At 43.5% G+C, this 25,538-nt stretch overlaps 1 protein-coding gene across 9 annotated transcripts in view; it reads left to right on the top strand.

Annotated features, from left to right (window-relative positions):
* The first annotated feature begins 4,904 nt into the window (after positions 1–4,904).
* GPATCH2L (G-patch domain containing 2 like) overlaps positions 4,905–25,538 on the top strand; it is a 38,421-nt gene continuing 17,787 nt past the window's right edge. Inside the window, exons 1-9 of one of the 9 annotated variants that reach the window (XM_084288161.1) lie at positions 4,943–4,987; positions 5,383–5,474; positions 5,820–6,490; positions 12,291–12,355; positions 15,505–15,681; positions 16,026–16,105; positions 18,202–18,269; positions 19,164–19,218; positions 21,239–21,324. In XM_084288161.1, coding sequence (XP_084144287.1) covers positions 5,832–6,490; positions 12,291–12,355; positions 15,505–15,681; positions 16,026–16,105; positions 18,202–18,269; positions 19,164–19,218; positions 21,239–21,324 — 1,190 coding nt within the window. In that variant the 5' untranslated portion in view covers positions 4,943–4,987; positions 5,383–5,474; positions 5,820–5,831. Of the gene's footprint in view, positions 5,035–5,382; positions 5,475–5,819; positions 6,491–12,290; positions 12,356–15,504; positions 15,682–16,025; positions 16,106–18,201; positions 18,270–19,071; positions 19,112–19,163; positions 19,219–21,238; positions 21,325–25,538 lie in introns of those variants that run through there. The other 8 variants (XM_084288160.1, XM_084288167.1, XM_084288159.1 and 5 more) reach the window with 8 other exon arrangements.

Raw genomic sequence — 25,538 nt, 5'->3', positions numbered from 1 at the left:
GGCTCAGCGGCCACTGTTATTACACCAGCGATGGCTGGGGGACAGGCAGCCACAGCAAGAACCCAGACTGTTACAATTATACAGGAGGCAGTGATCTATTGCCAAGTAAAGAAAATCATCAAATAGAATGAGTTAAGTAAGAGATGAGGAGCTTCATGATTGGCCTTTTAGTTGTAAGACTAGAGGTATTCCTGTAACTTGTTAGTGGTTCTTCAGTTCCTGCCTTGCTTGCACTCAGTTTCTCTTTTTGTAACTTACTTCTAAGTTACAGCACTATTAGCACCCTGCATACTATATATAAATGTCCTTGCCATAGAAGAATCCAAGTAAAACTGGTTTCTCTTACTATTTAAATTTCTTTCCTGAGGAACTCTGCATCTGTGATGCTTTGTCTCTTGCCTATCACAGAAATAACCACATTTGCTTTAAGCTGTCTCACACCTATTTGCTCACAGCGCCCTCTCCACAGTAGATAGGAATTTGACTTGGTCATATCAGCAGGACTGGCCCCTTGTCACAGCTCTCACCACATGCCCCACACATGGTCATTGCTCAGCCAGCTGCTTGCAGCCATAAATCCCTCGTGAATCCTGACTGAGGTTGGATCTGCATCTCCATTCAGTGCTCAGAAAGAACAGACTGGTTGGAGGGAGGCACCAAGGAGGGCCTTGTCCTGTGCAGAGCCTCCCAGATACATTTTTTTTTTCCCACTTTCAGGTGCTATTTAAATTTTGGGCAATATTGGCAGTTTGGAAATCGGGCTTTGAAGGTGCCTGAGGGAGTGTTCTTACAAGATGAGTAGACACAGACCACCAGTTACACCAATCCACTGGCTTTTTGGCAAAGACACCGAGGAGTTGCCTCCATCTGGCCCAAGTATACCTGCTCCCTGAGCCAGGGTTTGTCCTACCAAATCCACACTGTCAGCCCAGGACTTTCCAAGGGGCATCTCACGGCTCGACACCCAAAGTCTCCAGGAGCTCTTTCCAGGCGGTGGGGAGGGAGGGCAGTATGTGGTGGTACAGCCTTGTCCACCATGCACTTCTTCGCTCCCTCCCTTTCAGCCCTGTCCTTTCTCAATACCCAGGAAAGATTAACTCCTCTCCGCGTGCCAGAGAAAGTTATTATCATTAATGAAGAATTAAAAGGGAGCGATTAATAAAGGGCCCTTATCTGGCAGCGAGGAGGAGGCCGGACAATGGGAGGAAGATGGAGAAAATGAAAAACAATAAATACGAAGCGTAAAAGGAGGCGAGCACTGCTCCCACTTGTTAGATCGCAGCTGCATCTCCTGAGGGGGGAAGGCTCCAAATTGCTAATTACTGCCTCTGAAAAGACCTCGCTCTGATATGTTTTCTGCTGAAAGGTTCCCATTAATGAAGCAGCGATGATGCCGTTTCCCTTTGACTTGCCTTCAATTCCCTCCCTGAGCTTCCTCCCAAGCCGGGAACAATGCGGCCCTGGGAGCTGGCGGCTCCCACAGGCCTTTCGGAGACTAGGCCGGGGGCAGCCGAGTGAGGGGAGCCGAGCCGGCTGTGAAATATGGAGGGGGGAGATAAGGCAAAGACAGAGGAAAGAGGCTCACTCCCAGGAGCCCAGGGAAAATTTGCAGTTATTATGAAGGAGATGAGACAGATTAAAAGCCCTTGTGTTCTGCGCTGCCCTTTTATTTAGTGGCTTCATCTCCGAGATGAAAGAAGTTGGAAATGACTTTCTCCGCATTTTGCTGCAAGAAGCTTCACGGCACATTTTTTGACTTTATTCCTCCCTTTGTCTCTTGTCCCCTTTCTGTCTCTCTCTTTTTCCTTTTAACCCCTGGAAGGTTTTGCTGAGAAGCACCATGGGACCACTCAGATCATTTGCGGGGGTAGAGCAACGACCCCTTTACTCCTCCTGTCCTACCAGGCCATACCTCTCCCTGTGCCAGCTGGAGCATGAGCTTGGCAAAGAAGCAGCAACAACAGCTGTAAGCATCCCATGGACCTTCCTTTCCTGCTCACCTCAGGAATGTCCCTCACCACCACCATCTCCGCTCCCATCTCTAGTCCCAGAAACAGTTTGGTGCTGGTCACAACAGCCTTTGGGCAGGAAAAGTATAGCTGCATGTGCAAAGCCCAGGAAAGGCTAACAATCCAGCTAGGATAAGAGTGCTGAACATTTTGCATGCCCAGAGCATTTCACAAGCAAAATGAATGCTGAGAAGATGGACCAGTTCCTGTTGTCCATGCAGGAAATCCACAAACTACACAAATATTAAATAATTTGCCAGGGATGAGGGATTACGTTGAACTCAGGCAAGGATTCAGAATTTATAGTTACCATCTCACTTCTCAACTTTGTGAGACAGAACAGAAATACAGAAATATCATAAACTGTACAAAACTAGATTATCCTAATTGCCCCATTATTATTTCTCTAACTCCTAGTGTCTTTTTTTTTTTTTTTTTTTTTTTTTTTCTTTCTTGTACTGTGAATGAACTATTTCTGGATCGTATTAGTAGTTCTTGTGACTTGCAAATTGCAAAAACACTTCTGCTACCTTTAACCTTCTTCCAGAAAATCAGCCCCCACCTCCCCCAAATCAGGAAGAAGCTGCTGACATCTGTTGAAATTTAGTTTAAAATGCTGAAATTTGTTTTAAAAAAAAATAGGTGAAGTAAAATTTATATCAGTTGCAAAACAGCTTGCCGACCAAAAGAACAGCAGAGAACTGTTCGGGAAAACAAATGGAAAATAAGAGAAATTAGCCTGGGCATCTGCTGTTGTGCATCTGCCCAGGACACACCAACACAGGAATGCTTTTACACAACTGTTTGTCTAATTTGTTGTCCTGCCCAGAACCGCAGCCAGCACGGAGTGATCGAAATGAAGGGGTAAGAAGCTCTGAAGTGGATGTTTACAGAATAACCTTCCCATCAGGGGAGTTTCTCTCTAACCCAGACATTTTGTAGCTGTTTTATATCCTGAAGCATGAAAAAGGATTGCAGCGGTAAAACAGGATTAGATTTTAGGAGGGATTGGCTCTCAGATCTGAGAGTAAAAAGAAAACCCCTGTATTGGAAATAGGAAACTGACAGTGAAAACAAAATGCTGCAGTCAAATAGAGTGAGTTAATGCCATAGAAAGGGTTAAAACGACAAAAGCACAGACATTTAGAGATGAATTGATGCAGAGAAAGTAACTTAACTGAAGTCACACATTACGAATTGGATAAAAATGATCTACTGAATGACTGTTTTTCTTCTTTTAATATTTTTTTTTTTCCATGGAAATTTCTCAGACAACTAAAAGGTAATGAAAATGTTAAAATGACAGCTCAGAACAAAATAAAGGACGAGTTGGAGAAATGGCATGGAGAGAACTCAGTGAAGCTAAATGGTGATTGTCCTAGAGGGGTGTAGGAGTCAGCCACAAGCTCAAGGCTTCTCTTACCGTTATTCCTGAAGTATCTTAGCAAACTAGGGAGGGTGCCAGAGGACTGAGGAAGAGCAAGCACAGTACCAGTCTTTTAGGGGGGAGCAGGGTGAAGTCGCGATCTTGGCAATTATCGCCGTTTCAGAATAACTTCTGTTCCTGGCCACAGACAGGATAGAAGCAGAAAAAAAATGCAAAAATACAAAGGATAATAGATCTACGTGCAATAAGCAGCGGTGTAGATTTATAGAGAACAAATCATGTCAGACAAAGCTGATTACTTTCTCTGATTTAATTTACAAAATTAGCAGATGAAGAGAATGCCATGTACGTAATATATCTGGACTTCAGCAAAGCCTTTAATATACTGCCTCGTAAAATGTTACTTGAAAAATGAACCAATATTGGCTTGAATATGAATGCTGCCACGTGGATTAAATAAACAGAAAGGTGGGAAACAAAAGGGAAAGCTAAGTAAAACGTGAGTGTGGGGTCACACTTGGCTTTCCTGATGGCTGCTGGTGACCTATAAAATGGGAGAGATTTTAAGAATATGCTTAAGAAGGACAGGGGAATTACACAGAGAGGTTTAACGTGAGAAATAACAAAGTTTCACCCAGATATATAAAATTGGTGTGTCAGCACTGGAATGAAACAGAGGAGTTTGGGTACCTAGTTTACTGGTTACCTACATCTTGCAATTAAAAAATAAAAATAAAAATCAAGCAGCGCAAGAGTGAGCGCATGACAAGGGCTGCGAACATACAGCTTCTATTAGCAGCTAATGATCTGTAGAGACACGGGCTGGGACTCCGACAACAGGGCCTACCAAAGCACAAATCTTCAGAAAATCGATCAGGAACACCGGGCCTTCTATAGGGCAGACGTTACTTTCATTCGCAAGCAGGCCAGAGGTCAGATAAGCCGGTGGCTGATATTTCCATAAATAAGAACTTCATAACCCGACCCGCGGCGCCTGATAAGGTACACGCAGTGAATCAAGGGATGTGTGAAGATCAGAGATCTGGGTGCTGAGCTTCAGGAAGGGCCTCATACACTGTGCCTGAAGGTGTTCAGCGGTCACTGGGGTGGAATTAGGGATATGGTTTAGTGGGGACTGTTAGTGTTAGGTCAGAGGTTGGACTCGATGATCTTCCAACCTAGAAATTCTGTGATTCTGTGAATGTAAAGACACGGGGGGTGGGGGGTCTCCATGTGGGACAAGTTGTGTTTTGGGGTGACAGTAAGCCTCGGTGGCGTGGTGGCGGTGCCACGTCGAGGCACCTCGCGCCCACCCCATCCCCACAGCGCCTGGAAGCGGCTCGGGGGGGGCAGAGCTCGGCAGAAACGGGACCACTGCTGAGGGGACGCCCCTGGGAGGCCGCCGCCATCCCGCGGCGCTCCCTCAGGGCTCCCCCCCGCGGCCCCGAGGGGCGTTCCGGGAGGTGCCGCGGCCCCGTCCCGGGCCAACCCCCGGCTCCAGGCCCGCCCCTCGGCGGGGCGGGCGGGGAGGAAGCGGCCCGGGGAGGCCGGAAGCGCCGTTGCGAGGGGCGGGCGGAGCGGCCGCGGGCCGGTGAGCGGGGCCGGGGGGCCTCGGTGGGCTCCCAGGGTCGGGCCTCGGTGCGCGGCAGGGGCCGGGGGCTGCCCGGGGGCTGCCCGGGGGCTGGGGGGCGTTGTGGGGCGGCCTGAGGTAGCCGGGGCTGCTGTGGGACGGGGCCCGGTGGCTGGGTGTGAAGCCGTGGGTTTGGGGAGGGGAATCCCGCCTCGGCGTGGCACGGAGGGGGAGGTGGCTGGGGGGGGGTAGGGGTTTGGGGCGCTGACAGCCCGGAGGGAGGAGGGGTGGGAAGCCCGCCTGTGGCAAGCAGGGCTTGGTGTTGCGCACGCTGTCGCAAGGAGCACAGGGTCCCGTGTGGCTTGTGCTGGTGCTGAGTTGCCAGCTGCCTGTTTTACTTCTTGTTTTGCTCCCAGCTTTACTGCCTGTCTACTTTTGGGAAGACTTCCCTCTGCTTGCCGTGCGGGCTGATCCCTGTGGCTTATAGTAGCCAGCACAATCACAGCAGGTAGGGAGCTAGTTGCAGGCTCTGTCGCCCTTAAGATGTGTAATAGAGCACATGCCTTCAAAGCAAAAGATGCAGCCGTAAGGCCTTTTCAGAGCACTTGACCCAGCTGCCACAGTAGTGACGTCCCTACCACCATGGTTAGAAGCAGGTTTTAACTCTTGCAAAAGGGAGGAAGGAGTGAACATTAGCCCAAGAAACAGCAGTTGTGCTGCATTGTTTCTGCCAGGCAGCTCAAAGTAAGTGTGTAACTCAGTGAATGTTACAAAGGCTATAGTATACTGTAGTTTAGCAACATGTTAGTAGTGATATTTATGTCTGGTGCTAATTGTTTGCTGTCATTTTTAGTAGGCGTTGCCAATGGATGAACTGGTGCATGACTTGGCTTCAGCCTTAGAGCAGACTTCAGAACAAAACAAGCTGGATGAGCTATGGGAAGAGATGGCCTTAAGCCCACGGCAGCAGCGACGTCAGCTTCGCAAGAGACGGGGTCGCAAACGACGCTCAGACTTCACGCATCAGGCAGAGCATGCCTGCTGCTACAGCGAGGCCTCAGAGTCAAGCTTGGATGAAGCTGTGAAGGATTGCCGGGAGGTGCTGACAGCCAATTTCAGTGACTCTGATGACACAGCAGTGGTCAAACGACATCCAGCTCTCAGTGCCACCCTGAGGAGCAAGCAACACTCGTGGCATGAGTCAGACTCCTTTACAGAGAACGCGCCTTGTCGACCTCTCAGGCGCCGTCGGAAAGTCAAACGCGTGACATCGGAGGTGGCTGCCAGTCTGCAGCAAAAGCTCAGGGTGTCAGAGTGGAACTACGAGAGGGGCTGCAGGTTCAAGTCAGCTAAGAAACAGCGTCTTTCACGCTGGAAGGAAAACGCGCCTTGGACGTCATCTAGTCGTGGCCTTTGTGAAACAGGAGAGAACAGGCCCTTCCTCAGCAAAGGGGGAAGGAAGGAGCGGATGGAGTGCGAAGCTGATGAGCAGAAGCAGGGCTCAGATGAAAATATGTCTGAATGGTGAGATCTCGGTTTCTTCCCTGTGTTAGAGCTAGCTGGCTGCCTCACTTGCAGCTGCTTGTAAATCCCGTGCTTTGCTTTGAGAAGTTCTTATCAAAATTATTCAATGCTGTTCTCTTTTTGAAGAGTGGAAATCCCTCAGCTACTTTTAAACTGTAGATTTTCTTCCAGCAGCCTTTCCTGTTAGTGTTGACAAACACTTCTTTGTGGACAAACACTTTGAAAAGTTGGCAAAGTTATTATGTTTCTGGCTTATATGATACAATCAGCCCTCTGAAAAGTCTGTGGCTCTGCTGCTACAAAGTAGCATGCTCGTGGCTTGAGAATTGGCAGCTAAATCCCCTGCTGGCACTTGGGTTGTCCAATTGATTTGAACTGTCTTGTTTTCAGAATTTACCATAAGTAATAACAGAGAGCAGGTCAGATCTCCCATCATGACCGCTAGCCCTCTGTGCAGGTACTGTATGGACCTCAGTCAAAACATCTTGCCTGCAGTTCTGCATCTCTAAGTGGATCTGGAATCAGGTCCTGAAAGGCTAGCTTTGGGAGAAAGTAGTGAGAAGATTAATTCAGTTTCACCCAACTTCTGTATACTTACAGGACAGGTCTGCACAAGCAGTGGAGTCTGGCATATCTCTGTGTCCAGTTTTGAAGAACTTCTGATGAAATAAGAAATGTATAGAGATGAAAATAAGAAATGTAAATATTGTGGTCTGAGTTTGTTCGTGTGTTGCTCTTGAGAAGTTTTCCCTTGAGTTTAATTTTTAGAATATTTAGAGTTGTAAAGCTGCTTCTGTACAAAGAGACTTTTCAGGTTAGAAAAGAAACAATTGCTGAGAGTCAAATGGAGGAGATTTCTTAACGAATAGCGTACAAAAAGGGAGTAGAGACTGTCATTGTGTGAGAAGCAGGAGACATTCAATAAAAAAGTGTATTACTTTTCATACACACAATTTTTGGAATTCTGCTGTGGGACACTTTGGAGAAACTTTAACGTATCCAAGTGGGGGATGTGGAGGATGGATTTATCAGGGGCTGTTAAGCGTTATAGTCCAGATAGAAGATCATGCTCAGGAAGCCCTGAAACTGCTGGAAGCTATAGGAACATACCAAGGAAATAGTCAATTGGTGTTATGGTCTTACATTCTTTCCTCAGGCATCCACTGTAATAGGCACTGTCAGAGAGAGGGCAGTGAATTTGACAAGTATAATTGTTTGCTCCAGTGTAATTGTTCATATGTTCGGGTTCATTTAAGTGTTCTGGCTGTCTAGCTGCTGCAGTTTGTCAGAGTGGACAAGTGGCACTTGGTTATCGAGGGCTTTGTGGGTAATAGCGGCAAACTGCTCAAAGGTATTTTCTGAGAGACTCTGAGAAGCACAGGCTGTGATACATCCTCACTGTCCTGATCCTGGGAACCACTATTGCTTTTTTGGTTTGTGTGTGACTGTTAGAGGATGGAAGTAGCAAAAAAAAAAAAAAAAAAAAAAAAAAAGGTCAAAAGGTCTTTTTTTTTTCTTGAAAAGTGGCTCTCTTTAGGTTAAAAAGTGAGTACAGAGTGGGCCTTTTCCAGAGACTAGTGGACGTCTTTTTATTATGTGTTGTTAAAAGCACTTCAGTCTTTTCAGTGCTGTTGCTGGTAGTCCAGGAAAGGAAACACACCAAGTAGCCCCTGAATGTTGCATGTCACTGGTGATGGACTGAAAGATAGTCTTACCTGATGTGGCAGTGATGGACAGGGTTCCTTGAGGTTTTTCTACCAGTCAGAGCCTGTTCCATCATGTCAAACTTGAACTTAAACCAGCAGGCTTTCATCCAGCCTTTATTTGTGCCAGACTTTAGAAGAGTAAGCAAACAGCTTTGTCTGGACTGTTACTTAAGGACCATGCTGAGGATATCGCTTTGTTCTGTCTCAGTTGTCCCTTGCTCTCAAACTAATTATTGTGCAAGTGTCTGCATCAAATGACACTTACCATCTGCTGCCAAATCCTTGGGATTCTCTTTCTGAGAAATCAAATATTTCTCAGAATATTTGATGTCTCCAACACCACATGTGTGATCTGTGCGGTGACTCACTAGGGAGGGTCAAAGTTGGAGAGAAACACACGCAACTCTCTTTGCTGCAGACTAACTATCCCTCGCAGCAGTGGAGGATCAGGCTTTGGTCTCTGCCGCTCCAAATATAGCTCTTTGCTGCTAGCAGAGCAAAACTGGCTGTGCTCACCCTGCTCTTACTCTGCTCTAGCTGCTTTTCCTGGTACCATGAGAGGAGTACTTTGCAGAGATGTGTAACAAGGGCATAGCCTGAGGAAAGGAGAAGAAAATGGGATGCCTAGGAGAGAGGATCGTGTGGGTGTCATCGCCAGCTGAGGGGAGGGAAAGTGGCTGATAAAGCTCACAGTACTTGGAAACAACCCATCATGATCGAGCAATTTATGGAGCATTTTGATGCTGTATTGGTTCCGCTGCTGTTCATGGAATCATTTTGGTTGGATAAACCTTCAAGATCATCATGTCCAACCACCTAACGCTGCAAGTCCACTGCTAAACCATGTCCCTAAGCACCACATCCACACATCTCTTAAATACCTTCAGGGATGGTGACTCCACCACCTCCCTGCCTCGTGTCCTTTGCTTTTCACCTGGGAAAAGAGACCCCCAGTGATGGGGTGTGTTACCAAACTAATGTGTTTTTACACAAACTAAATTGTACATTCAGAACTGATGGTTTCTTTCACATTCTTTTTCCTCCACTCCAATGACACTTGCTTTTCTTTGTTATGTAGAGAAGAATCTCTTTAAATGCTAACATACCAGCATTTTCTCTGCTTTCTACAAAGCTCCTTATCCCAAGTCAGATCAAAAGCCTACTGTATTCAATAGATAGACTCCCATTCATTGAGAAGGCTTCAGAAATGTATCCTTAACGGGGAGGTAGTGCTTGCAGTTTGCTTGTAGGGCTTCACCTCATCTTTTTATGGAAGAAGATGTGCTGCATCATTGTGATTCAAACTGTGCATAGAATGAAATACTTGAAATTGCCAAACATGGCAAGAGGTGAATGTAAACTGAGAGAAGGAAAGATGTGCAGGAACATGATGAGGGAAAGTGATGTTTCTAAGTTGGGTAATGACACGACTCAAAGCCTAATTTGTAAATAATTGTGGAAACAACAGCGGAAGCAAGCGATGTTAGTTTAAATAGTCATCTGTATATTTGTACAAGGGTGACAATTAACTGCTAAGACTGTTAGAAGTAACCTTCTGTCTCTTCTAATGCTCCGAGATTCCCTGCAGCCATAATAAAGCAAAGGGAAATTATATATTGAGTGCTGAAGTTCTTGTTGATCTAAGCTGAGTACTCTCAGAATGGTCTGGGTTTAGCTTGAGGGCAGAACAAACCATGGTACAAGAGCTGTCTGACAAATCATTTTGAGTGATGTGCTCACTGGTGAGAGATGTTTGGTTTGGCTAATCTACTATCACGTGCTGTAACTTGACTTTTTCAAACTGCATTGCACTGACCCACCAGTGCTGTGACTTTGCTGGCTGATGCTGATGTATTCTGGCCCGGGAGTGTAACCAGCGCTGCTGGAAGGGAGTTGTTTTGATGACAGCCTGCAGTGGCACTCGAGAGCCTGGCTACGCTGATGAATTGGGGGCCAGTCTCTCAGTAAAGAAAAAATTCCTCTCTTGGAAGGCAAGTGACAAAGACAGAGTGTTCAGCATCCCCTCCTTCTCCAGCCCAGCCTGACCTTCTGCAGCCCCTCGGTGCCTCTTGTTTTCTTATTTTTATAGAAAATCAATATCTCTCCTGACACAAACAATAGCTCAGGAGAAAGAATAAATGGGGGAAACCTGAGATCTCTGTCCATCACCTCTCACTTTAACTCCCCCAAACTATTTAATTATAAGCATGCTTTGCTCCAGGTGTTTGTGACAGTGAAATTGCTAAATGAGGACCATTTTAACCAAAGATTGGGTGATCAATAACACTCTATAGCAGTAGGTTGTTGGATCAATAGGATTCATTATTTCATGGTTAAGGTAAGTAGCCTCCTTTGCAAGTGGAGGTCATTAATCAGCGCTTACTGGACCTGCAGAAAGGCTTGTGGAGGAGTCTAGTTTGTGTTCAGCCCTGAAATGTAAAATGAGTGGTAAAGAGGGTGAGTGAGAGCCACAAAAATTCATTCAAGTAGGGCACTGGCAGTAATGTTTATCTGTAAGGAACTAAACAGCTCTCAGTACAACAGGATGCTTAAAGTACTGTTAATGTGATCTGGAATCTTGACTTAATGCTTTTTCCTTTCTCAGGCACCCTTCCTCTGAAGATGCTAAAACCCTTACGAAGCAGTCACTCAATCCTTGCATCTGCTGCTTGTGAGGACTATTAATCCAGGCTTTCAAAAGGGAAAGCAGACACACTAAGAGATTTGTCCAGGGTCTTACAGTGAGTTGGTAGGAGAGCTAGGAGTGAAACAAATGACTCATGGTTATCGGTCCTTGGCCTTAATTGCTATTGTGTTTATGTGGGAGGGCGAGTGGATGGCCGAACTTTGTAATGAATTGATTTGGAATTTGATATCAACTTACATACTGAAATGTGGGAATAACATACAGACTGTTCATCCTTGCAGTTTAAATGGCCTTTATGCAATGATGAAGATGCAAAGCTTATAGATAACCCCCACACAATGAGTTTATTTGGTTACACTTCAGAGTGTATTTTCCAAGAGCAACAATATACTGAAGAATAGGTTTATTATGTTCCTGCAGTTCTTTGGGATTACACTTTGTGTGATAACCCATCCTTCTGCTTTGAGAACTAAAGGAGTTGGTGTCTAGTATGACCCAATCCCCCTGGAGGGATCAAGGGATGCTTTCTAACACTCCCCGACTAGGGATTGATTGGGATGCTGACTTACATCTGGTGTTCACATCTCCTATAGGGCCTTAGTGATAAAGGGGTGGGCAGAAAATAGCTCCGCTTGTTCTTATATCCCTCAGCTAAATCAGGGGAAGTATTGCTCGAAGTGTCTGAGGATTGATTTAATATCAGCATTAAAGCCATCAGATGCTTGGGACTGACCTGAGCATGTACTTCTGCTGCAAATATTCATCTAGTTTTACAGTCAATTAACGGCTTTCTACACATTAATTTCTAGTTTAATTCATTGGTTCAGGAATTAAGTCTCCTGTAACCGCTTCAGCAAATGCAAAGCGTGCGGCGTTGAGCAGTAGCAAGTCCTGCTGTGCTAAGGTATTTAGCTGAGGAGTTACAAATGTACCCATTGCTCTTCCCTCTAAAGAAAATAAAAGTTGCTGTAGATTGAAGGGGGCTTTATGTAGCTCTGTAAAACATTTGAGAAAAAAAAAAAAAAGAAGTCTGAAATACAAAACTTTAGATATTTTCAATAGCTTTTAAGTGACCCAAGGACAGTTAACAACACTTAATTTCCTACTGAGTATTCCACACAATGTCAGAGTTAGGTTATTAACTCTAGTACCCGAGGCAAATGCCATTGTATTAATTACTTTTTGATATGTTAGAACTAGACTAGATACAGGATTCTACTCTTTTCCAAGTGATGCAGCATTGCTAGGATTTAACAGGAAGTTATTATATCCCATGCTAGAGCCAGTCATGTATCTGAAATGCAATGGTAACTAATTTCTGTGAAATATGTATAGCATTTTGGTCTCAGAGAAGCTAGTAAAATGTAAGAAAATGCTTTTTGCTTTTTTTCTGGTGGAATGACAACATTTTTTTTTAGTGTTTTTTGTTTGTTTGTTTTTGTTGCAGTGAAACCAGCAGTGTATGCAGCAGCAGTGATACTGGCCTGTTTACCAATGATGAGGGCCGCCAAGGTAACAACTGTCCTGTGATTTTCTTCAAGTGTTACTGGAGAATTTCTATTAACTTATAAATACAAAGAAGGATCTAAGTTTGAAGACAGACAGAGAGGGAAGTACAGGAGAAAGGCTAGTGGCTGAGAGGTACTAGAAGTTAAGAAAATGATCTGAGAGGGCTAGAAAGGTGTGATTTTTGGTAACAGTACACTCTTGTATATCAGATCTATAACATTTAGTATATATAAGGAACTACTATTCTGGCAAGGCCTGGAAACAGAAGAAAAGTTTAAGAGCTTTCCCTAGTGAGATAGCAAAGTTAATGATCTATCGCTGTAGGTGTTTTAGATGTTGTTTACATACCACAGCCCGAATCTGTCGTTATTTTTATCTCTATGGGCAGGAAAAGAAAGCTCCAAAAAATCAGTTAGTATGACAAATCACCTAAGGAACTGCTAAGAAAACCAGTAATGTGTGATAGATTTTATTTCTGTAAATACCTGTTCTTCCCTTGCTCTTGTGTGCCTTAATTGAGCCTAATATCTTCAATGTCTACTGCAGAAATGATTTCTTAGGGGTTTTGAGTGTGGACTGTATGCTGATTTTATCAGTGACAGCTTAGTGCTCAGTTTCTGGGGGATGTGGTGGAAGTAAGTGCAAAAACAGTTGCAGTAGGCACATAGGCACTCGGGACTATTACACTTGGAGCAGGTGGGATATGACCCTAGAGACCTGTAAAGCCATGTAGATCATGCAGGTGTGCACTCTGTCACATTTCAAAAGCTAAGATTTGGATGAGATCTCTTCTGGGAATATGTGAGTGCTAAAGGAAGTAGAACCAGTAACTCAGTGGGAAATATTGCTCCCACTAACTTGTTACCAGCCCAGGTGTCTGTGTGAGGCAGTATGGTGTTAGCAAACATACGTACAGTTTTTTACGATGATGTGTTAGACTGTAGGGCTGATCTGTTGTGACCATAGATGGCTGGAGTACTTTCCCTAAGAGTATGAATTTCAGAGATCAGCATTGCTCTGGAAACAATTTTTTCAGCCTCCCTTACTTCAAAATCAACAGGAAGGCCAAATCTTCCATCCCCTGTTTTTGCTGATAACTCTTCTTGGGGAGCTGAAATTAGTGAGCACTAGCATACCAGGTGCTGAAGCAGTGTGGTGACTGAAGAGTTGAATTTTTACCTCATCACTCAAGACAAGATTGCTGTAGATGATGTGCACGTATACATGTGTGCATGCATACATACCTGTTAGAGGTTTGTGGTCACCTCTGCTTGTTTAAACAGTTTATACTGTGACAGTTTTGTATGCAGAAGATGTTTTAGCTTACGTTAAAAAGAGCTGATGAGATCTTAGAAAATCACATGTTGTTGCATTTTCAGGTTAAATAAGGAACATCTTTTTCCCTCCTTTTTTGATAATTTCTGGTCATAGAGAAGTAAATAACAGGTCTTTGCTTCAGTGAAGTGGAGAGAACACAAAAGATACTTTTTTTGTCATAGATCATACCAAAGATAGTTTTCTAGTCAATCCCAAACTGAATAAGTTGAAATAGCAATGTACTTAAGTTGAATAGAGCTTTTTTCCCCCTCCTTTTGAGGTTATGTTGTGTAATACATATTTGCTGTGGCTAATTAAATGAGTTGTCTTTGAAATGCACTGGTAGCTGAAATTGCAGTGAGCGGAGGATGATCCTACTGTGTAATTTGATTGAAAGTTTTTGTAAAATGCACAGGAATTGCTCAAGGCAAATGTTGCAGAGGTATTAGTACATGATCCTGGTTGTTAATGTTTGTCATGTGGAAGTAGTGATTTGAGGTATGACATTGCTCTATGCTCGCAGAGCCAAAAGTGTAAGGGATATTTTTGCATGAGTTATGATCGCTTAGAAGACCTAGACAACATTACTAACCTTTTGTTTAATGTAAGGTGGGTAGGGGTATGTCTATATTTCAAAATATGTTTGTCATAAGCATTCTCGATCAACTGACATCACAGAAATAGGCAGTGTGAGAGCTTTAGGTTGAAGTGTTCTGGCTGTCTTTGCTGTTGCTGATTGGTTTTGGGTGCAGCTTCTTCTGTTATGTGTGAGATGATTCATACTTGGATGAGTTTTTTTCTGCTTTTTTTGGCTGGCAAGGTGTGTGGGTAGGCATAATGGAGTTCAGTCAGGGATAATGTGACTTGGTAAAGAGAGAGAGGAGAATAACTGGGAATCCTCGTGTCTTAATGATAGGCAAATGAGAGTTTTCCCGAAGTCAGGTGTGTTAGTAATGTTTTCAGGCAAGGTAAAGTACCTTGCAATTGCACAGGACTGTTTCTTAGATGGGATACTGAAGGGCTAAGTGTCTCTCTGCTGTCTTCCTGCTTTTTCTTACACTTCTCACGTGCTACTGCCCCCAGGGGATTTCCGGCCAGGCAGGTTTACCCTGAATGGTGTCCAATGCAGGTCAGTATTAGACTGCAACTATTAATTACAGTGTCCCTGCTTTATGGAGTCATTGTGGTAATGACTTCTGTTGCTGCTGCTGCTCTAGTTTTGCAGGGAGGTTGTAGTTCTGACAGATTTTAAGGAATTTTGATTGAGTGAGACTCACTGTATGGTTAATATTTACACTCAGAGCAACCATTTCAAAGCCTTATTTTTTTCCTGTTTGCTGCTGTATTAGGAGACTAGGGATCTGCATCATCAGTGAGTATGCTCCTTTTGCCTACTCTGTGAGCCTGGTGTCCTGTTGTGAAATCTTTCCTGTGGTGGCCTAGAACGTGTGTGCCAAATGATTGGCCTCTACTTCTGTCACAGTAATTACTTCAGAGGAAGAGTTGTGCATTAGACATCACACAGCACTGAACTAAGGTTGATGAGATGCAGCCGCAACAGAGTGCTAAAGCTGCCCTAGGCAGGTCTATAAAGAAGGCTTTGTTCTGTAGGGAAATTTTGTAGACTGAGTTGTATAGTTTAAAGCATTTAGTGAGGCTCCATAGTTACTGCAGGTGATTGAAACAGAATACAAATATAAGGTTCTTCAGGAAGGAACTCCTAATGAGACTTCAGCTGTTATTCCACATCCAAAAATGCCTACCTGTAGTACTTTGTGGGACAGTCACAGGGCACATTGGCGTTTCTCGTTGGTAATTCCATCCTGTTTCTTTAGGAGATGATGAGCAGAGTGATTGGTTTTATGAAGGAGAATGTGTCCCAGGATTCACTGTCCCCAACCTCCTTCCCAAGTGGGGAGCTGACCACCGATCTGAAGTGGAGCGGATTGACTCAGGACTGGAAAAGCTTTCAGATTCCACGTTTCTTTTGCCCTCGCGACCAGCTCAGAGAGGTGAGCTCCACAAGGAATGACGTGTGAATGTGAATTTTTGATGTTGATGATGAGTAGATTTTATTCACAGGTGCTGCAACATAAACTGATATTAGTGATCTGTTTGTAATAATCTAGCTAAAAATAGCTGCACTAGTACTGTAGAAGACAAAAATACTCATTATTCCTCTTATCAGCTGTCTTTTTTTTTTAAATGGGGTTTTTGATTTGTGAATAAAATTGCATATTTACTTCATGTGGATTGAGAAACAGAGACAGAAATACTATTTTGACCACTGAATCAACAATTTTTCCTGGCTGTTTTACCAGGAAGAATTTTCAGTTCTCCTGTGTTTGATTTTCAGGCTTTCATGCTCGCCTGAATCGCCTTCCAGGAGCTGCTGCCCGTTGTCTCCGAAAAGGTCGAAGGAGGCTTGTTGGCAAGGTATTCCCTTTTGCAAGATAATTCATTTGTATTTCCAATGCTGATTATTGCTGAAGTGCTATTCTAAGACTGCACTTGAATCCTTTCCTGCAGAAAGGGAGCCCTGTGCAGTTTTTTCATACAGTCTTCGATTCGGTTAAATGTTTTCACTGCTGAAAGTTGATTGAGCAACCAAGTGGATTTTGAGACAGGCTTGGAGTGGCAGAGACGGTTGATTAGTGCTAAGATCAGTATGATAGGAGGTCTGAAGATGAATGACAAAGAAAATAAATATCAAGAAGATTTAGACAGTAAGTAGGGGAAAATAATGATAGCATGAGACTTTTACATGCCTGTAATTTAGGAGTACAAGGGCAGAGAGGTAACCAAAAGCTGAAGGAAGGTAAAATTTTAGGTTGGGAAGAAAACTGATATAAATGACTGCAGAAGCAGGTGGTCTTAGCTGTTCCATTTTTAGTGATGAGATAGAGTGAAAGGGTATATACAGTAATGTTACCCAAAGCCATTGACCTTTTTTTTTTTATGGTCATTAACCATTTTTTATAAGCATAGGGCAAAAATGCTAATCCTGTTCTTAAAGGAATAAACAATACTTGGCAGATGGTCTGGATGCTTGGTCTGGATGTTGGAGTGTGGAGTGCAGTTGTGTACTATAAAAGATGTTTCTGAGAGTCTGCTATGTTACGTTTTACTGGGACGTGATCTTGAAGACAGCTGCTTATGTTCTGAATTGGCTGGCTTTAGAGAGTTTGTTAACTCTAAGGTGTGTTAGAGGGGCTTGGATTCTAGGCAAGTGGGATTTCTTCTTCAGAAGCTGTTGTCATACCTGAAGATCCTTGTTTGTCCCTTCTTCCTTCCACTCACCTTGCTTAGTTGTAACAAGTATTTAAAATATGAATCCTCAGCAGGCAAGAGCCTGGCTTTGGGGTAGGGTTCCTCAGGCCACCTGCAAGTGGCTGGGCCTGTTGGCAGCACCTCTAATGATCCAAATGAGAAGGATAATATTTACTTGTTTAATTCATCTTCATCACCTTAAAGGGATCTTTGTCATTTGCAGCGGAGGTCACTGCTCCCCCTTCCCCATCTCTCTCTAAATTGTAATCATAAATAATGAGTTTCATTCAGAGCTCCCCGCCAGCGAGCTGCTAATTACCAAAAGTACGGCTTGTAATTTACACAGTAATAAACCGTAAATTTAAACATTACGGCACTTTCAGTTAATAATTTTCCTGCTATAACAAATAGCCCATCTTTTACCCCTGCTGTTACTACTCCCCCTAAACTTTGAATGTGTTTTGCTTATGTAACCTGGAGTGAAACCGTGAACATTCTTAACTGAGAAAACCTTTTACCCTCATCTTCACACCCTTACCACAAAGTATTTTTCTTTCCTGGAGGGAGCTGCTATGCAGATATGAACAGCTGGTGCTTCAGGCTGTGTGTGTATGTGTACACCAGCCTCAAGCCATACACAGGGCAGTGAATCACAGGGAAAAACATGCTCCCAGAGCAAGTCCTTTCTCATTGGATATACTTTTTTCTTTATAGATGCTAGATGTCCTCATGCTAAATTGCTGTTTTCAGGAAGGGCAAACTTTATGCTTCTTCCTTGTTTCATTCACCTGCTCTTTGTGAGTCCCTTTCCCCTTTGGTTGAAGAGGCTGGATGCAGTTTTGTGAGGAAGATTTCTGTTAGTAGGGTGGGGTAGTGTGATGTCCTGACCTCTCAGCCTGTGCCTGCCTCAGCTGACACCAGCAAACTGGAAACAAGCATACCTCAGCCATTTTCCCTGTTCTTCACTGCATCTTTGTGCCACATACTTCATGCTGGTTCAGTCCTTTGTGCACCCCTGTGCAAGCAAATGTAGTAGCTAAAACAGTAAAATAAATAAATAACAATGGCAACAACATAAAAACCAAATGGTCTTCTGCCATTATAATTAACTAAATCAACTAGGTTGAGATTCTAAAAGGAGAGGGTGGGTAAATTTAGCTGAGAGTGGGCTGGGGGAGCAAGATCTATTCTTATGGGCAGTAGCAAACTTAGGTCTGCTCATTGCATGAGTCTGCAACATTTTACCTGTCTTTGTGTTTCAGGAGACCTCCATGAGCACTGTGGGCACCGAGAGGCTAGGTCATATTGTTAGTGATCCGCGCCAGAAAGAGTAAGGCCCTTAACAGCTGTTGGGTAGAGCTCTGGGAGGGGAGGAAGAACTACGGGGTCCTCTTCCCTTTTGTGAATGAAGAGCTTTGGGGTAACTTAAGAATGCAGTCACCTGCTGAATGGGAGACAGTCCTCTGCTGACAGCTTCTCTGTTTTCTTATTTGAAATTGCTGACTCTTTAGTTACTAGGCTGCCCTAGTATGTTGACACTGCTCAGATGTCCTTTTGGATCCAGTCAGCTTTTTCTTTCCCCCTCTCTTACACTGTGCCATTGTAATAGCTGCGTATCTCCTGCACAGTGTGAGAAGATTGAGCCCTGTATGTTAGTTATTTAAAAAGCTTCTTTGTGGACTCACGCTATTGTTACACACCCTGACTGTAGAAATGATGCTGACAAGGCAGTAGTGAAATTGCATTCTTTCTTTGGTGTTCTCTGTCTCCTTCCCCAGTTTGTGTTTTAAAATTGTAGCCACCAATGGAAATAGACATGGTGCCTATTCCTTGGCATCTCTCTAATGTTGTTCTTGTTGGGCTATGGCTAGGTAAAAGCAGTAAAGGTGACTCCTCCTGAGTGTAGTGCAGTGGGTCCAGCCTGATTCACCACCTGCTGGTATCCAGTTCTCTTCCCTGGGTTTGAAATTTCTTGTTTTTAACGAGTCTTATTGATGTTTAATCTTTCTCTTTCTCCCTCCATCTTTGTCCTTCTCTTGCCCTTCTGTCCTTATCCTCAACCCTCATTTTTCCCTGTGTTCCTTCCTTCCTTGGCGTTGCTCCCACCTGTCCTTTCGACTGCCTCCTTCCAGTTTTTGGTTACCATCCATGGGGAAGAGAGATCGCAACCAGGTAAGCTGACTGTGCTCTACTTTTTTTATTTTCTTGGTTTCATTCTCTCTAGAAAGAACAAAGTGCTGGCTTCTGATTTCCCTCACACTGTGGCGTTTGCACGTGAGGTAAGGTAGCCTTGTCCCTTCTTGTTTTAGTAACTCATGTCTTCTGGGCTTTGAATGCAACTCATGTCACTAGCATTATATTGTCTGTTTGAACTGAATAGCTCACAAACTCCTTTTGTTTATCTCCCTGTTTCAGGTTAGCATATGCCTACCTCTCCAATAATGAGTGGGAGGGAAAGTAACTCTTGGCAGGAGGAACTTTGGCCTCATAAAATTCTATAATATTTGGAACATTTTTCTCTTTTTGAATGCTTTGTTTTTCCTGATAGTCTCTTCAACAGAGAATGGGTAAAAAAAAAAAAAAAAAGTTACCTGACTAATTGAATAAACAACTGTAACAGGAAAAAGTAAGAGGTGATTAGCAAGAGAAATAGGCACTCTTTTAACTGACTGAAGTTCTTGTGTAGGTACTCATACTGTTTTGTATTCTCTGTATGTAAATCTTGCATAGCTTCAGTGGTAGGAGGCTTTTTTACTTACAGTGTAAGAGCACGGGTTCCTGATAGCAGCAAGCAAAGAAAAAAACAACTTCCAATTGAGCGGTCATGTTGTAACAGTGTTCCTTGTACTGCACACTCCCTTCTGCTCCATTGCAAGTTGGTTTTTGATTGGTGAACACTAGGACTGAAAGTTGTTTTACCCTTCAGGTGACTATAAATACATACGTGGCAAGAAATTATTTCCATGACTTTGTGCAAAGTAATTTCTAGGCCTTTGTGCAACTGTGCGTTTCTTGTTAATGGCAGCATTTCACATACCACTTTTATATTTTTAAGAATGATAACTCTGTAAGCTTTCAAAATGACCTGTATAAATCAGTTTTATTTTTCATAACTGAACTTGAAGCAGCTGCAGAGAGTTACTGGTGATTCTCCCCTACTGTGCGGCTGTGGTGTTATTTCACTGATGATAAACTAATAGTCCAATTTAAGGAGGAGCTTACCAATAATGGAAGCTTTGTTGTACTTAGTACCTCTTCTCTGCCAGAAAGTTTGAAGGCAAAGGCCCAGTACTGAGTTCTAGACTAGCATAAAGCATTTCTGACGAGAGGTCTTCTACAGCTGTGGATTATCCCTATCCAGAAATGCATGTACCAGTCACCCTAGTAATTCAAGAACAAGTGTTCTGGGAACTGGTGAAGCACCTTGCAAAGCAGATGGGAATGAATTTTTTGCTTGTGGTGTGAATTATAAACAAAGAGGAGACCCTGAATGGAAGTGTAACGTGGGCACCCCAGACCGAAGACCACTCTAAATCTTCTACGTGAACCGAACAAAGCTTTTGATGTGCATTTTATGAGTAGATTTGTTCCATATCTTTCCTGTCTCATAAAAAATATATTAGAGTTATGTTTTCTACAGTGAAGCACAGGCTTGATGCCTTTAGGGTTTGTCTAGTGTATATCTTACAAAGGATGCAAGATTAGCCTGACCACACGTGGTTTCAGAAAATCGTTTTAAGCAGTTTGCAAGGGAAGCTTGTGAATGGGAGGAGCAGCTCACTTGCTGTGGAATGAATTGGGAGCTCGTTGTGATCTGAGCCTGGTGGGCCTTGAGCCTTCTAGAGATCTGTTTCAGTGACACGTATGGCCACCGGGAATATTGGCACTGTTGGGAAGTTCTGTGATTGCACTGTTTGTAGCAGTGACTTTTCATGCTGCAATATGAATGTGGACAGGGGGCTTCACTACAGGGAGGAGAACTTTTTGCTTGTGGTATGCAGCAGTAGAGCTCTTCAAGTATGCTCTTAGTCAACCAGCATATGTAATTATGTGAGGTGGAAGAAAAGTGTGCCTGTAGGGCTGTCTGTCGGGAGAAGATGGTTATGAGTTTTTTCTGTTGCACCCTGTGCTAACTTTTCATCTGAATTGAGAGTCAGTTCTCATCTAGGCTCATCCATTGGGATTTTGAAAAGATTTCCTTATACTGTATGAACAACTACAGGGAGTAGATCTGAGCAGCTGTATCTGGAGACTATTTCCTTTAACACTTTGCTTAAATAAAATCTCTTGACTTTCCAGTTCAATCCATTATCTCCTCTGTACTCTCTGGATGTGCTTGCTGATGCTTCCCACCGAAGATGCTCACCAGCACACTGCACCGCCAGGTAACTCCCTTGCTCTGCTCTGTTGGGGTTGTCTGACTTCCCTCCCGTACTTCCCTTCAGGAGCACTATGCAGTCTGAACAGTAGTCACTGGCCTGGAAGTTAATGCACTTTTCCTTGCGAGGCCTGTGTTCAAACTTAGCATGGAACATACCAACGCAGCTTAGCTGGCAGACTCAGTACTCTAAGCACTCAGGACATATTGAAATATTTTGTGTGACAGACAGGCAGAGTATACGGTCTTTTTAGAAATAAATGTGATCTATTTTTCGTTGTGCAACGAGTTGCTGCGAGTCTGTTATGTAGGTGCAAATGGGCACAGTATTGTTCCCCAATATTCAAATCAGAATGAGATGAAAGGGAAAGTGCTGACAGACTAGTGTGAGTGCTTTGCTGAGGCGTTTTGGTCTCCTGGGTGCCTAAAATAGACCCTCTGAACAGATTCAGAACTCACCTGAGGTGACCTCCAGTGGCTTGGTATCTTTCTCTATTGCAATTTAGATCTGGTCTGGCCAAATGTTGGGGTTAACATTTGAATCTGCGTGGTTGGGGTTAACATGCTCTTTGGGCACCTTTTGCTGACTAAGCCTAAATGAAATCCAAGTGTTGGAGGTGGTCTTGGTCTTGGAGGTGACTCCTGTTCTTGTGCTGCAGGTGACTATTTAAAGGTAAGGTTGCGCTCTTTCACTATACAATGTGACAGACTTGCTTGGGGGACAGCTCTGCTTATGTGCTCGTACGAAGGATCAAATCTGAAAGAACTGTCTGGACTTCAAGCTTCCTGGCTTTTTTTCCCCCTTGTTAATTAGCAAATAGAGCATGAAAAATGTACTGAGGTTGTATGTGTCTATAAACTGAAGCTTGGCACCCACCCAGCAAAGCCTCTCCTCCCACTGGCTACTGCAGGGAATTTTGTGATGTCGCACCATGACCTCATGCTGCTGTAGCCAGCATGCTAAAGCTGGAAGGGGAGGTAGGGGGAAGGGAGGGAAATCAACTCTTAAACGGTCAGCTGGATGAGAATAAAAAGAATCCAGAAGATTGTGCATCAGCAAATTGGTTCCTTTCTGTGCTTTTGCCCCATTCTGGGGATGTTTTGTGCCTGTGAAGCAAAATTAATTGATCTCTTCATCTGCAGTGAGGATAACCTTTCTTTTGCCTCAGGTGTTTCACTTTGTGTTATGCAGAAATTACAGGTGAGACCAGCTGTTTGGTGTTTGTCCTCTGGAAAGGAGATCTGGACAGCTCCTGCCCACAAATTTGACTGTAGCAAAGTTCTGCCTTTATGATGATCAGTGAAGGGCTTTTCCAAAACTATTGAGTGTTGTAAGAGATTTCTGAAGCTGGAGTGATCATGTTTGCTTGGTTTTACTGCATATATAGTCTAGTTAACCAATGGACATATGCTTGATTCCTTCCTCTAAGGAGCAGGTGACTGCAGTCCTGACAAACAGTATCCCCAATGAATTGTTACTGAATGTTGGCAGAGAAGTTGCTTGTCTCATCCTAGCAGTGACTGCATTTTTAAGTGCCTGTCATTTAGGAAAGCAGTTCCTTCTTATAGTGGCAAATGTGCTCATCTTTGGTGGGGTTGGGGGAGTGGAGGGCAACTATGCTAAGAATAAAAAATGTTAGATGGCCTCATAATGTGGCAGGGATTGAATTCTTTAGTGCGAGGTGCCTGCTTTATGTAAAAATGCTGCCAAGGGCACAGAAGGAAATTGATTCCTCCACAGGTATGTTCTCTTAATAGTAGTTCTTTAGGTACTTCAAGAGCTAAGTCCATTGGCAGTCTGTTTTCCTACAGGAATTTCAGGTGATCTCTGTAAGCTCTGTTCAGCCATTGAGCCCCAGTTAATTCTTCCTCTTTTTTCATGGATGGAGTCAATTCTAGTATTTTATGATTTAGTAAGGTCCTAACAGCTTGCATCTTGTCCTCAAGAAACTCTGCTCAGAGATTTGTTGGAATGGGGTGGGGGTGCTAATGCCCTGAGAATTCTGTGAAATACATTAAAGAAGAACCTGTCTTGATGATATTTCTTCAACTTGATGCCCACTGCTTGATGGAAAACTACCTCTCTGCTTAGCTTCTGCTATCACAGATGTGTCCAATGGAGCATAACTACCAGGTAGAGTCTGTCCTCTCTAGTGGAAAGGTTTTCTTTTCCTCTGTGGTGGATTTTGGTGCAGTTCATCTGGAAGTGCAGCATGTCACTGGTAACCCAGTGCTTCATTTAACCAGATCTGTTGCTCAGAATACTGAGCGCAGATGGGGGCGTTCAAGAAAGGCTTTTCAGTGTCAAGGAGGAAGTTCTATGTGGAAGGTTCCTTGGGAAGTCTTATTTGAAAGGCTGTGTGAATTGTACACTGCCAAGATTACCTTTCTTGCTTTATGTCTGTGATGAGAAGAGATTTCATTCAAAGTGTGTGCATAGCACTGGGAATTTCACACCCATCATTAGAAGCAGTTTTGTGTGTGTGGTGACTGTTATCATTAGTGGTATAATTTTATTTTGTGAAGCGAGGAGAGTTTCCTGCTTTCTTGCAGTCCTCCCAAGGGACAGCTGGTGTATTAATTTGCTGTATTGCCTCCTGGCTGTTCCCAGGCTGTTTTTCCTCTTCATCATGGAATTTTTAATGGCCCTGCTGCCTCTCGGGAGGCATGCAAGGAAGAGTACCTCGGGGATCTCTTCCTTTTTTCACATGCCTATAATTACTCTCCTTTAAGAGCACAAAGCGTTTGCTAATCATGTCTTGTCTGTTAAGGTTTCTGCTTGACGATGCAGGCTGTTAAAAGCAGGCAAGCAGAGACTTGCGTGGACAGTCCAAGTGATCCTTCCCCTCTTTACCCTCTACCTGTTTCCCTCTCTGGGTGAAAGGAGTGGTCTGTACAGAATTTTCTTCTTTAAGTCTTTAACTCTCCTGAAAAGGATTTTGTACAGGCTCAAGCAGAATGTTATTAGATTCTGGGTATCCAATGGCTCTATCAGTAGAAAGATGTTACAGGTTGTGGGTTGGTGGAATGTTATTCCACTGAGGCTGGATCGGAGTTTCAGAAGAGCCTACAGCCAATGTTCCCTTCAATTTAAGTTTTAATAACAGGTAGAACAAGAGAGGAAGGTAGAAGATGATAAATTGTCCCTAATGTCATTTATGGTGTGTCTAGCCTTGAAAATAGGGTTATGGGTGAAAAACTTAATTAAATGCTCTGACCGGAGTTTATAAGAAAAGTGGACCTCAGTGCCCAGTGAGATGGCAAGTAGAAGTTCAAGATGAAGATTTGAAGAATTACGTTAGACCTCTGAACAGTTCAGCTAAATCCTCAAAGAAATGAGGAGTACATCATTTGCATGCCCTCTCAACTAATATTAACCATAAACCTAGAGGCTTAACTGGGTTTAGAAGCAAGACTTGAATCTTTCCTGGAACATGGGATAGAAATCTAAAAGGGTAGGTGATCATCTAGTAAACTGCTAGGTGCTCCAAACCCTGATTTGTTGGTGCTTTTAGAGTGGAAAGGCTTGAAGGTCTCTAATTCTAATTCCAGCTATAGAAATATGCATGTTTAAGTAAATCACTTTTTTTTTTTTTTTCCATTTCTGCCTCTTACGCAAGCATGTGGAGGTATAGGAATTGCCTGCAATGTCAGGCCTTTCCTGAGATAGCTGAAGGAGTGAATGATTGTTTCTGAGTTCATGCTGTCCCACTTGACCAGGACAGTATCTTGCTCATTTCATGTGACCTATCCACACATCTTCATCTTCCTGGAATGTCTGTATATAAAACTGTCTTTGCTGTTGACTGCTTTAGGCATCTTTCTCTCAAATTTTTATTTCTATTTTTTCCACTTAGCCAGAACACTTTCATGTCTTCCTTTGCTTCTAAAGCCTAGCTAATATTCCAGCTGGGGATATAACTGAATTCTTCTGACAGGCATGCAGTGAACAGCAGCTATCAACCTAGTGTCATACGCAGTTGTCTAAGGCCTAATGCTTCCATTTTGGTGAATCCTAATTCTCCGGAGTGAAAAATAAATTCCCCTTGGCTTCAGAATCTTGTTTACTTACTATCTCTTCCTTCCTCTATGAAGTATGTTGCCACTGTGAAATCCATGTACTCAGCAGGCCTGGCAAATATTAGGGCTGTTTCTAGCACACATACCATGAGTCAGTATGAAAACAGTGAACACAGTATGGGATCGCATCATCTCTATTCA

This window comes from Netta rufina, assembly GCF_964035555.1.
Source record: "Netta rufina genome assembly, chromosome: 5".
In the NCBI taxonomy this organism is placed as follows: domain Eukaryota; kingdom Metazoa; phylum Chordata; class Aves; order Anseriformes; family Anatidae; genus Netta; species Netta rufina.
The sequence above is the reverse complement of the archived record's forward strand: the minus strand, read 5'-3'. Positions and strand labels throughout refer to the sequence as shown.